The following is a 13423-nucleotide window of genomic DNA, read 5'->3' on the forward strand; positions in this document are numbered from 1 at the left end:
CGTGTGTGTGCTGTAATAACCGCTGCAATTTTGCCTGAACTGTGTTCAGAAGGTGAAGGGAAAAAGCTTCTGCAGCTCTGTGTGACCCGTGAAAGTCCAATAACATGATCTATAAAACAGCAGAGAGTCTAAATCTGGTTCCTTGGTGGGAAATTTATTAACCTTGAAGAACTTTTGAAAGATAAAGTAGCATGAGTTGATTCTCTGTGTTTTATTTCTGCGAACACATCTCTAGTGATGCTAATGCTATTTGTGTATCAGCCATTAGAGTCTGGCTCACGGTGCTCTTATGTAACTTTCAAACCTTCTATAGTCTGATTTTGAGAAATGTGGAACTAGGACATACACTCTTCTAATTGGGCTTTTGCTCTTTGTTTTGCAGGTTCTTTTCGAAATGATGGCTTAAAAGCTGCAGATGTCCTTCCTATACTAAAGGAGAAAGTGGCCTTCGTGTCAGGTGAGTACCCGCTTCCCTGGCTGTCTCTAGCCCAGCAGGGACACTGCTAGCCAGGATGCCAGCTCCTACTGCACAATCAAGAAATTCATATTTGAACTTAGTAGTACTTAAGTTATCTCTTCTACTAAGGATGGAGCTGCCTGGGGGACAAGGCCACACAGTAATATGGAGCGGTTTGCAGTTTGGCGGGTAGTGATCTTCTTAAAAGTCAGAGAAAGTTAAATGAGAAGCACTCAGTACTGTCTCTGTACCTGCTCTGCTGCAGCTCCAGCTTGTTGTGTTTCAGCTTTCCGGGTGGCTCCACTCAGGGATCCTGCTTCGGGGCTGTGGTGACTGAATGGCATTAATTCCTCTTTATAAGAAGCACTGGCTTCTATAAACCATTGCTACTTGGTTCGCAATCCCAATCAGCCTGCGGTTGCAAGTACCATCCATGTTACATTTGCATAACTTAGATTCTCCAAAATTTACAACCAAAGATTTAGGACCTTTGTTAAAGGAGTGAGTCTGCCTGACTTGGGGGTAGGCAGGGACCAGGTAGTATGTAAAATGTTTCGAGAATGGATTGAATTTAGGTGCTTCTGGGACGGATTACAACTTGTTAGGGACAGAGAGATGAGAAAGTTTCAAGTGATCATAATCTCACATGAAATCACTTAATCTGGCAGCATAAAAATGGGATGTTTCCAGTGCTAGAGTTATTCACAGTTGCAAATCATTCAAGCTTCTTTTGTTGATCTTTGCCTTTTCAATCAGAAATCCTGCATCAAAAGGAGCCAGCGCCAGACTGCTCTGCTCCTTATTTGCAATCTTTGCTCCCTGTTTCCTTCATCTCTGAAGTCAGGTTGAGTGCAAAGGTGAGGGCAGACAGCAGCGAGGCCGTTGGTTGCTTGGCTTCTTCCTCCCTGGCTCTCCAGCGCAGAGGTGCCGGAGCAGGGGCTGTGCCGGCGAGGGCTCCTTGGTCTGCAGAGCACTGGAGGTGTCTGGCAAGTCAGGAAATCTTTGACCTTGGATGTCAGTTGGCATGAAATGAATTCCCATGTGGTGGCAGTGAAACAATATGGAAACCATGAGTCCGGCAGTGACCTGAGCGAATGTTTTGATTGATGCCATGAAAAAGCAAGTCTTTGAGGGGAATTTTTAAGACACTGGAATGTGTCCTGTGAAAACCCAGGACCGTGGCAGCAGTACAGCCATGCACAACTCCTTTGTCTTACACTGGAGCCTCATTCTGAATGTCTTTGATGTTTTATGTCATTATTGTCTTTCACTCCTCTTAAGAGTGGAAGAGACGTAAAAATGTGGCATAACTGCAGGCTTCTTTAGGATAGAAAGCAAAACTGAACTGAATGCTTCTGGGGAAGCAAAAGGAAGGAATTTATGCAGGGATTATCCTGTAATTTAGTTCTTGGTTCCTGACATTGCTTCATGTGAAAATGTCTACAGAATTATTTAACAATTCATGAAATGTTTAATACTGACAGCTAGTCTAGATCATTTATGGAGCCCCTTCCACTAATGGTGCTTGAGCTCCATTCTGACCCAGAGAGTCTCTCACCAAATCATCAAGTCATTAGATGCGGTCCTGGGCCAGGCCTTCCTCGTGGTAGGGAGTTTAAATAAACTGTGCCAACACGACACACTCACTCCTCCACAGCTTCTCACTGTGATTCACTGCAGGGAAGGCACAGCTCTTCCCTCGCAGCCTCAGTACCCTCCAAAAGGGTCTCTGCTCCAAGTGTGACTGTTCCTGACACAGCTAGATAGCAGGCTTGCGATTTACACCTCCTCTCCATGGTCTCCAAACATAGTGAACAAGGGCAGTAATTGCCAGTGGCCTTTGAAGATAAAAGGTATTGTAAAAAGACAACTTCATCCTCCAGCTCAGGGCTTAAGTCTTGCTCAGACTTCCCCTGGGTTGTTGTAATAAAACAGATTAAGAAAAGTATTTGCATACTTCGAATGATGGCTGGGTTATTTTTAATTAAAATGGAATAACTTTGTAGAGCATGCTTTGAGCACAAAAGAGAAAATGTTTCCCCAAAAAAAAAAAAATCAAATTGCTGAACCTTTCAAGAAGTAGTAGTCCTGCTGTAGTTAGAATGGACTCTGGGAGCACATTACATTTGTAATCAAGCTTCCTCAATGAAAAAAAAAAGATGCTTTATAGAGTCTTCTTCAGAGTTTTATCCTACAGTTAATTTTAACAATAACTGTAAGGTAAGATTGCTGTCAAGGGAGTTGCTCTTGTGCTTACAATAGCAGAATTCATCAGCACACACACACAAATTCTCACTTGAGCATCTCAGTTATATAGTTAATTCTTTTTTTGCTTTTCTCCTCTGCTGTGGTTCACCAGCTTGTCTTTTAGACTATGATTCTACAGGAAGGCTGGAGGGAGCAAATATGTTACTTAATGCAATGTCTCTACCAGGCTTGGTGTTTCAAAGCTGTGGATGCTCCTTTTTATACCGCTTTGACCTTGCAAAACAGTAAGGCAGAGAGTTAACCGGAGAGTGACACTGGATGCTGCTGGCTCCAGAGCAGACACAACAAGGCCTGCTTGTAGGGCCGTGTAATCTCTGAGGAGCACTCAAGCCTTCAGAAGTGCACTTAATTTTAGAGTTGAAATACAGCTCTAACTAGCTGGGCACGGATTCATCCCAGCTAGGGCTCTGTGCCTAGCGCTTCCCCTTGGCTGGCTCTAGCAAGCAGCAGGCACAGGGCTCTCCATGAGCCTCTCTGAGCCTGAGCACTGAGGGACTGAGAGGTGGATAATGATTTTTTGTTCCTGGCAGTGGTTCTCCACTCCTTTCAGTGACCTCGCCTCCAAGCTGCGCTGATCCCGAGCAAGGTTCATTTGTGTGTCTAAAGAGCGCCTGAAAATCCCATTGCGATACTCATAAGCAGAGAGACAGTCTGACCGGTTGTGAGCAATAACAGATCTCTGCCGTCGCAGTCTGTTTCCATAATTGACCTCATGGAAGCAGATGAAGCAGTGGGGAGGTGGAGGCTTTGGCCAAACGCTTGTTGCCTAAACGCTAATAAAATCTTGGCTTTGCCTGGTTGGTTTGCTGTGTTGTTTCCAGCAGTGCAATGGCTTTGGGGACTGTTTGGGAGCAAGCTATAAGCCAGAGGCTGATTTTTGTATTCTGAGAAGGAGATGAGCACAGAGAAAAGGAAATAAAACAGGTTATACATTATTTTATTTTGTCTTATTTTTTAGCGAGAGAATGAGAGGTGGTGAAAGTGGTATTTTGGAATCTGTGGTTACTGCCTTTCCTGAGAAACACAGATGTGGTTTTGGAAGAGCACATTCAGCTTGATTCTATTTGTAGGAGAATTACTATTAATTGCTGGAACCACAGCAGGCCGCATGAGAGCTGCAGGACATTTGTGAGCATGGCCGCAGCATGGAAGGCGGGTGGCTCGGCTGCCACTCACCCCACAGTGGCTGTATCCTGCCGTATCCACTGGCTGGATTTGGGCAAGCAGGAGGGATGGAGCACCTTGGTGGGAGCCTGTTAGGGAACCAGCTGGGATCGTCCCAGTGTGGGTGGCAATCCTTCTTCTCTTCCTGCCTTCCTCAACCTCATCACACTTTGGGTATAAAATGCTTGTGGGCTGACCAGTGCCATAGGCCTTTCTGAAACCATTTGTCCCTCTCTCATGGTTTATCCGGAAGAGTTTTGCAGGAGCCTTTCCTTCACTTTTAATTCTCTACAGGGAAAAGAGTTCATAAAAAAGGCACCATTTCACCCAGGTTAAGTTTGCTGAGCTCTTAAGGCACAAGTACAAAGGAGTAGCCTGGCCAGTAAGGAAGGAGTAGGCCAAAGTGAGGCCAAGAGCCTGAAGACAGAGCAGAAGGAGCTTTACTGGAAGGTCTTTTCGTGGAAGCAGCTCCATGTAAATAGATCACATGAAAGGACAACTTTGCAATTACACTTCTCTAAGTTTATGCCTGGTGGAATGAGTCAATGAGGAAGACTTCAGTGGTTGTTTAGTTTCTGAGACTAGTGTTGAGTCTGGGAAAAGCTTGCTATGAGGTAAGGACTGCTACGGGGGAAGACCCTGGCCTTCCTGAAAACTTGTCTGAAGACCACAGGTCACGTAGTGCCAGAGTTACATGAGATACATGTGCAGGATGGTGTCTGCCCTTCTGTGTGACGGTTGTGTTTCATTCTTCAGAGAAAGAGCTGAAAAAACATCCCAAATCCCACTAGGCTTGGGAAGAACTCAGATCCAGGTTTCATGGGGTTTGAAACATTGAGTCGTGGACACTGGCATTTGTATTGGGTTGGGAACAGAACTAACAAAACTAGTTATTTTTGAATGATATAAACAGTTTGTATTTGGACAAAAAGTTTTGATTCAAAGTAATACTTTCCATTCTCTTTTTCTTGTGGAATGAAAATTCCAACTGAAGCATTAACAATCATTCTGCATTTTGTTACAGAAAAAAACGCCTTCTTTTTATACAGTTCCCTGATGTAATTTGAAATGGGCAGAAATTCCAGAAAGAGGAAATACACTTTTAAGAATATCATAGCCTTACTTGACTCTTGAATTTTCCTAGTGGTTTTGGGCTCGTCGTGCTTCCATCTAGGCTCTGCTGATGCATTGCTGCAGATTTTTTTTTTGAAGATGAAAAAGAGGAAGTTTAAGCTGCAAGGTTTCCAGGTCTTCCGACGAGATCTGAGTCCGTGGGCTTCTTTATTCTTTTCTTTCTTTTTTTTTTTCCTTTTTCCTTTTAATAATGTTAATTCATTCATAAGGGTATAGGAGAGCCTTTACCTATAGGAGCTATTCAGATATCCTCATCAGGGCTGTTAGAATAAAAATCAAAATGTTCCCTGAGATCTCTGATGTCATGTGCAGGTTGTGATCATTCACATTCACAGATAAAACACTGCTAATGTGCAGAACCACTTGCCGTTTTTCTTTCCATATGTTTCAGCTGTAGCCATGCTCTAAATTAAACACTTTCTGCAGAGAGGAGCTAGTCATTGCCAGCGCTTACTGTCCTGGCTCCTGGATACAAGCAGCTTGCCAAGAAAGATCCACCCGTATCTCCTTGCCGTAGAGAGATTTCTCCTTTATGCACTTCCTTAATTAGCAGGTGTGAGGTTAATGATTCTACCTGTGCTGCCTCGCAGAGACACAAAAATGTTCAAGCACCTTACAAAATTGGGCAAAAAAATCAACCCAATCAAAAAATTCCAGCCCAAAGGGCTTGCAATATCTTGTAGGTGTGTAAATAACACCATGGGCATAATTGAAACACCCTGAACTTGGTGATTGCCTTCCCAAACAGCCTTCAGAGCACATTATGTCTTGTATGTATAGCTTTAATATTAATGGTAGCGACTTTCAAAATAACAATAAGAGGAAGGAACTGAGTCTGTGAAATGAGAAGGCCTGTATAGATCCCATCCTGCTCCAGCTATCAGATTTTTCTAGACCTTAAACAAACGGCAAGCTCCTTACACATCTCATTAAGAATGTTTTTCACTTATATAGGCAAAAATTGTCCTTATAGAAGTCAAGGCTAGGAACTTACATAGCAATATAAGGATGTAGGGAGTTGACTATAGTATCTGAGATGATAATTGATAACAGTCGGAAGTCTTGGTCCTTTTGCAGTGGGGGATTCTTCACCTCTGAAATGGCCCCTCACTGCTGTGAAAGTGCTGGGGGTTATAGGCTTAGGTTTTTGTCCTGAGGAACGAATTCTAACTAACTAGAAGTGCTGAAATTCACAACTTCAAGGTCTCTTCATGGGTGATGGTGGATTTAATTTTTTTTTATTATTTATTTTTATTTTATTTTTTTGTGGAGCAAGGGATATTGGCTACTTGAAATGGAAACACTATACTGGAACAAGTAATTTCAGAGGTAGTTTCTTCTGATACTGTTTTCCAGCTCTGGGTAAAATTTCTTCTTAAAGCCAGAAGGGAGAAAACAGACTTCCTAGTAGCAATTATATAAATCCAATCGATTGAATTCTCCCTGGGCTTTCATTAATTTCCAGGGTCCTCTACTTGGCTATAATTGTGAAGAATTTACAGGCAGTGAGGCGGGAAACCTTGGCACTCTGTTATATTGGATCAGTTAATCCCATTTTTTCACTTTGCTGGTGAACGTCAGAAACATGGCCAGTGCTATTGCTCTGTGCTCGTCTCAAATCAGGCAGGCAGACAGGCTGTGGTCAGCGTGAGACAGCCCCACTGCCTCGTTTAGTGTGTACCGTCCTCTCTGCCATTGGTGGCAAAACTAAGTATTATGTTTTAGGAGAGTTTGGGTTTGTTTTGCCTAATTTCTGCGTTTATTTCTAAATACATACCAGTATTCCCATGCATCTTTGATGGAGGAGGAGAAATCAAGGAAGGTGCTTTGCTGTTGGAGCAAAAGATGACTGGTTAGCACTGGTGTAAACAGGGTATAGACGCTGCAGAAGGTGGTTCTGTGCATTTGGCTAGCACTCTGTTGATGCTACACAACAAATAAGCGTATTTCAGAAGAAGAAAAGGGCTCCTCTGGCCTCTCTCTGAATTTTCTACCTTCCACACAAAGGTTTTTCCTTAGTCTGGCTTTGATAGGACAATAATTTTCCCAGTGAGAAATGAGACAATTTTTCCCAGTGGCTTTGTGGGAATTAAGCATGCAAAATTAAAAGCAATAACCTAAAAAACTTGCATGGGTCAACAAAGGTATATTACAATCCATAAAATGTTGTCCCTTCAAATCCATGCAGAAGTCCCATGCCAGCTTCTTTTCCCAGTGCCTGGGTGGGTGCACTGATGGGATTGGCAGCGCTCCTGGAGCGGTATCGGTAGGGGTCTTGGCACGTAGCTGTTACTGCATTGCTCAGGGGACCTCTTCCACGTTGCTGACAGCATTCTGGAGGAGCTCACTGTGGCTAAAGCTCTGAATGGCTGGGAAATAAATCCATGAGGTGGGAAATGGGGTCATCCAGCAGCCATGCTGTGCATCCCATGCCCAGCTGCTGCTCTGGTTTGCTCTACCAAGGGGTCTCCTGGTGGGAACACACAAGCGCGTTCTTCACTCCCTAAATATAATATTGCAAACGGCTGCCATTAGGATTTGATTCAAGCTCATGACTGGAGGATACAGGACACTGCAAAGAGCAACATGCTGCAGCTCTGTTAATTTGCACGTGTGCTTGTTGTGGGAGCTTAAATTTCCTTCGCTCGTGCACTAGTCGCTCCTACTTTGGGGTCAACAGAATCTGGAGGTGATTACACAGATAATCCTATATGTGATCCTTGCAGTGGATTAGTGCTTGTTGAAACTGAGGGATTTTGTGTCTGGAGCTCTATTCTCAGTAGATGTGGTAGCAAGCTGATTCAGACAGAGCTCAGCTATGCCAGGAAAAGGAAAAGAAATATTATTTTCTTTAAGACTCTAGATACTAATTTGTTGATACTTTGCTATCCTAGGAAGTCTGTCAAGTAGATTTAGAAATCCATAGCATATTGTTTGTTACTTTATAGAGGCATTTAACATCAGCTGAGTTTGTTCTGTCTCCTAGTTCTCTCCATTATCATTATTTTTTTCACCATATTTTGGACCGAAATACTTTTTGAAGAGTATTTCAGTTCCTCTGGAAAGCTGCTTATGGTCCCAGCGCAGCCTGCAGCATGAGGATGGATCAGCTTATGATCCACAGGGATCAGCTGAAGCAGCGTGTTCATTTGAACTGCAGTAGGAGTCTGAAAGCAGGCAGAAAAATATCCTGGTAGAATGGTAGATAGGATTGGACTGATGCGGCTTCAAAATAGAGCTCGATGCAATCATGGTCTGTTGTACACAAGAAGTCTACATTAAAGGAAACTGTTGGAAATTTCTGTCCTGAATGGGCAGGATTCCACAAAGGCGAAATTCCGTCTTTTTGTGCCTTACAGGGACAGGCATGCCTCAGGCCATGAACAGGCCCCTAGCCGTGCTTCACATTGCTAACGCTCCAGCTCGACCAACATCTCCACTTACCTTGTGGCAGCTGGTGCCGAGCGAGGCAGACGTGTCTGGGCCCAGCACTGGGGAATCAACATCTCCCTTCCCGCAGCTCCGCAGCAGCTGCCAGGGCACAGACCTTGTGGCCCGGGCCCCTTTCTGCTCGGTCAAAGCCATAACCAGACAGGGGGTCATCATGAGGCTACTGGGTATGGCCCACGCTGCCTTCTGCCTGTTTCTGATGCTCCTTTCTGTACGGGTTTTCAGGCTTTTTGAGGTTCTCTTCTAACACGCAGAAGTGCTGTACACCATGATGCCTTCTGCCTCCGCTGCAGTGTTGTCCTGCGTGCCTGGTGGGCAAGGGTATAAAGAGCAGGTACCTGACCCTTGCCGTGGGGTGCTGCGCTCTGTAACGTGCTGAGCAATGCGCTGAGAGCGAACAGGAGTGCGCTGAGTTTGCGGCTGGAGAAGAAGTGTGTGGAGAAAATGGTGTGGTCTTGCCTTTGGGAACAGATGTTGAATTTAGCAGTGCTGTCTGCATGGGCTGGAGGAAAGTAAGATGGGAAGAACCAGCAAGCAAGGCACTGACAGCCAAGGCAGTCAGCAAAGGATTTTGTAGGGGGAATGCGACACGTGTATGGCTAGATATTTGTTTTCAGTGTGCTCGGTGCCCTGCAGAACATGTGTTTTTGTGACTCCTTTTACCAGAGCACTAATAGCTAGGCCATCTGTTTGCCTCTCTGCATCAGGACAACCCCCTTGAAAGCCCACCTTGGAAAATGATTAGAAATTATCAGCTGTTTGTTTTAGCATTTAATAACAGTAATTAGCAAACCTAATGATACGTTTGACTATTGCGTCCCATGTCTGTGAGCCCAGAGGGAGGCAAGAGATGGGACACATTGATTAGAGCAATTGAAACTCTCTACTCCCTTCCATTTTTTGTTTCCTTTTAGAACAATATTCAGAGTAGATCTCAGAGTAGAAAAGATGCATGGAAAAATCAGTGTTCAGATCAAAGCGGACTTGGGACAAGATTAGCCTTCATGGGTGGATTACATGCAATCAGGGACAGTTTCTATAACATATTTGATTACTGACTTTTAGTTTATCACTAGAAAGCCCTAACATGAAGGATTAAGAATCAGAAAATCTCGTTTATATTGCTGGTTCTTCAAGTGACCTGTTGAGAAATCTTGTCCAAATTTCTTCACTTTTTTGTGCCTAATGGAGGCCTCGGTTAGGTGAGTAAAGCTAGATGGTGTGAATATCCATTTAGTCTGCCTAGTAAAGCTGCCATTTGCAGTAAGAAGGTGCAATGGAAAAGCTATATATTACTAGTATTTAATACAGTAACCACAGTTCCTGAACTGGGCAAGTCCTAAGGTGAATTAAATATACTCTGGTTTGTTCTGGAAGAAACCTAACATTTCTTCATATAGACTCTTCATAAAATTGTAAATAATTCAGACGTTCATAAAAAATAGGGATTTCTTGTGAATAATTTGGAAACAAGCAGAGGGTTTTAATACATATGATGCACTTGTAATAACAATTTCACTCTATTACTCAAAGCATGGAGCAATAATTTTTATCATGAATGAGAAACATTTGTCTCCTTGGCTGAGACTTCTCAAGATTTGCCTCCTTGTTTTTCTGTGCTTCAGCAGTAGAAGGATTTGGTCCAGATACTTATTTATCCTTCCATCATCTACAAAACTTAACTGGGTCATCAGGTAACCTGCGTCTTCCAAAGAGAATTAACCCATTTTCTCCAGTTTGCCCTGATAGCTTCTGCCCCTGTGGTAGAGCTGTATTTATCCTGCTCCCCTGAGAGGACTGTTAGATGAACTGTTGAAGGGGAATTTTTATACTGACGCAAAGACAGGACAGAAATGTTCTGGCCTCCATTTCCCTTTCTGTAGCCCACAATTCTCATGTTACTGTTAGCAAAAGGCTCAAGAATTTTCTTTCAAGAATTTAACCCAACCTGCCAAAGTTTTTGATGTTTTTGATTTTTCGCAGAGCTCTCTTTGAGGGAGATGTAGGTAAGAGAGGGGTCTCAGACCCAAAATACCACTACTGATCATAAGCAAATTGAGATGAGTGGGCAGCGTCATCACTGGGCTGTTCACGGCTCATATCCTGGGAGAGGATCGTGTATGTGAGTTTGGATGTCTCCTGATGTCTTCTCTTAGTACTTTTCCACTCCTAGAAATTATTTAAATAATTGGGAATGGGCGAAAAGGTGGGAGGAGAGGGGGAGAGAGTGAGACTGACTGGGTAGTGGGTAGCGTGTTCTTCAGGGATGCAATTCCAGTTCAAGGTTTTGCTTCAGTCAATATCTGGAAACTCTTGAAAGCCTTGCTTACCTCTTGATATAATGGGAAAATTTTTGAAGTCTTGGAAAGTTTCTTGTGTTGAAAACATATTTCCCACCTAGTTTTAGTTACTGTATCAGTGTGCTGTTGTATAGGCTGGCTTGCTTTCCTGTTGGATACATCATGGATGAGATAATGGTTTTGGCATTGGTCTGGTACATGAAATGATCCCAGCAAAGGGGTAATGTCCTTAAAATGTGGATTAAAAAAAAAAAAAAAAAGTACTGGCCTGAAAATAAAAATGGGCCTGTTCCCTTATAAATTCAGTCCTGGGAACATTTGTTAGAGTAAGTGCCCATGCTCATTCTTTTTGGCAGAGGGCTGTATCAGCCCAGGTGAGGCTGAAATCCCTTCAATCTTTCTAGCCTCTGTAGCTGCTCGTTGCTGGAGAGGGTCAGCTGCGAGGCTGCCGTGCGGAGTCCCGTTCAGGCAGTCTGTGTGCGTGGAGCAAGGGGCCTTGGAGAAGCCATTCAGAAGGCTTCGGAAAGTGCTGGCCAGGAAACAGCCTCCAGCCGGTGGCAAACGGAGACACAGACATTTAGACGGAGGTTGGTGAATAGGATCAGCTGGAAAAACAGTGTCTCAGGGGTATGTGAGTGTATCTCTTCTGTTTGGTGTCTGGTTTATACATCTCCGGGAACTCCTGTCACATGAGATAAACTCCTTGGATCTGTTCAAAGCAGTTCTTTGTCCTAGGGTAATCTAGGACACTGTTTTTTCCAAGCTCACATTTGCTTTCCTAGTCTTATGGCAAAGCCTCCTAGGAGTCATCCTCTCCAATGGTGGTATTTAGGAACCCTACAGAAATCACAGCCCCACACAGTGGGGTACCCTGTGTTCTGCAATACAGAATGTGACATATGGATGCTGAGGTGCCAGTGCCTTGCACGACTCTTCCTTCCTGCTGGCCAGGTGATTTACTTCAGAGAAGTGTCTCATTCCCCTTGCTCAGAAGTGATGCTCCTGTTAAAGGGATTATAGTTTCCACTGAAAAGCTCAAAAATCATCTGCCTTTTGTTTCACAGCTTATTTGCAAGGTCCTGCTCTGTACTAGCTTTCTGAACTGTAGTTTTGCGATGACTTTTTTTCCTAGGGAACATATATCTGACAACACACCATTTCAGAGAAACCCTATGATAATACATGAAGGAAGAACTGAGGATTGAGCAAGGAACTTTATTTCAGTTTCAAGCTTATTAAAATGTATTCATGGTGAAGAATAAAATAAGATGCTGTAGAATAGACTGTATTCACCTCTGTATTTATGATTGTATAATTCAGGGTAGAGTCATTCTTTTTATAGCTAAGTCTTTTAAGAACTGCTGTAAAACATAAAGTGCCAGACTCTGGCAGTTCAAAAGGAGTGTATTTTAAGGTAGGAAAGCTACAGGAAATAAAAAAAAAAAAGCCAAAAATCATTTCAGTTGCCAGCAGCACTCTCTAAATAGAAAGCATAGCAGGCATGAACTTTTAATCCAAATTCAATTTCTAAAGAATTGCCAGATTAGACTGTCTAACTGCATAAACTTTATGGGGATGCATTGCATCTGGGTAATGGTATATTGCAATCTATCTGGCAATGAGAGATGCGGTGTGTATTGAGCAACGGTGAAAAATTCTTCTACCTTCCTGATGTTGTCCAGTTTAAAACTCTTTCTGCAGCAGAATTTCCTTAGCGTTGCCTGCTTGTTGCACTGGAGATTTGATGGCATTAGCTTAAAGACAGAAGAAATCCTAGTGACGAGTTTCGTTTTCTCTTTCATTGGAGGTGCAGCGATTGCAGGCATGTCTTCCTCAATTAGGCAAGCCTGAAAGCTCCAACGAGAGCCCAGGCTCTTGAATGTGCTCTAATTCATGTTTATCAATTCAGTGCACATAGTTTTTTTGACGTGTGCTTCCTGCCTGATTTTCTAACAATCCTTTATTTTCTGCAGGTGGCCGTGATAAACGAGGTGGTCCTGTCCTGACCTTCCCAGCCCGCAGCAATCACGACAGAATAAGGCAGGAAGACCTTCGGAAACTTGTGACTTATTTGGCCAGCGTGCCAAGGTAAAGCGAGAAAGAAAACACTTCAAAGCTTTGGGTGGATGGGTGGGTGGGGAGCTTGTTCTTGGCAGTTGCTGATTTCCAAGTATTAACCTTTAGTACCTTCAGTTCTTGGGACGAGGAAACAAAAGTGTTCCCTTCCTCCTACTGTGTACGCTCTAATTGCTTTTACGGAGCAAGCAGCAACGCGGACGCGTGAGAGAGCGGAGCTCGCGCTAGGAAACCCGGGCTTCGGACTCATGGGCCGAGTTCACGAGCACAGCCAAGAGCAGCTCCCATTTCCGATGATTCTGTGAGGCTGTTCTGGAGGCATGGAAAGGGAGGAAAGTGCACAGAGCGCTACTGAGGTCTGCCAAGTTAAATTTAGCAAGAGGGACAGAGCCCTTTGTCTGCCTTTACCTTTTAGTGCCTGGTGGGAGCTTCAGGAGAGCCAGGGAAGGGCAGTAACTCCTGATAAAGAAGAACCTGCCCTGCACGAGGAGGCAGCTCTTTCTAATCTGGTAACTACCAGAGCTTTATGCTGGCCCAGGAAAGAGCATGGACTAAGGGGCCAATTTTCAGTGAG

At 43.8% G+C, this 13423-nt stretch overlaps 1 protein-coding gene across 5 annotated transcripts in view; it reads left to right on the forward strand.

Annotated features, from left to right (window-relative positions):
• Positions 1-13423, forward strand: part of KALRN (kalirin RhoGEF kinase) — a 467999-nt gene that overhangs the window by 152242 nt on the left and 302334 nt on the right. For all 5 annotated transcript variants that reach the window (XM_088519566.1, XM_088519562.1, XM_088519564.1 and 2 more), the window contains exons 2-3: positions 383-457; positions 12747-12861. In XM_088519566.1, the coding sequence (XP_088375692.1) occupies positions 383-457; positions 12747-12861 (190 nt within the window). The remainder of the gene's footprint in view (positions 1-382; positions 458-12746; positions 12862-13423) is intronic.

Source organism: Tinamus guttatus, unplaced genomic scaffold, assembly GCF_059628265.1.
Source record: "Tinamus guttatus ecotype Peru unplaced genomic scaffold, ASM5962826v1 Tinamus_guttatus_pri_ptg000060l, whole genome shotgun sequence".
NCBI classification, from domain to species: Eukaryota; Metazoa; Chordata; class Aves; order Tinamiformes; family Tinamidae; genus Tinamus; species Tinamus guttatus.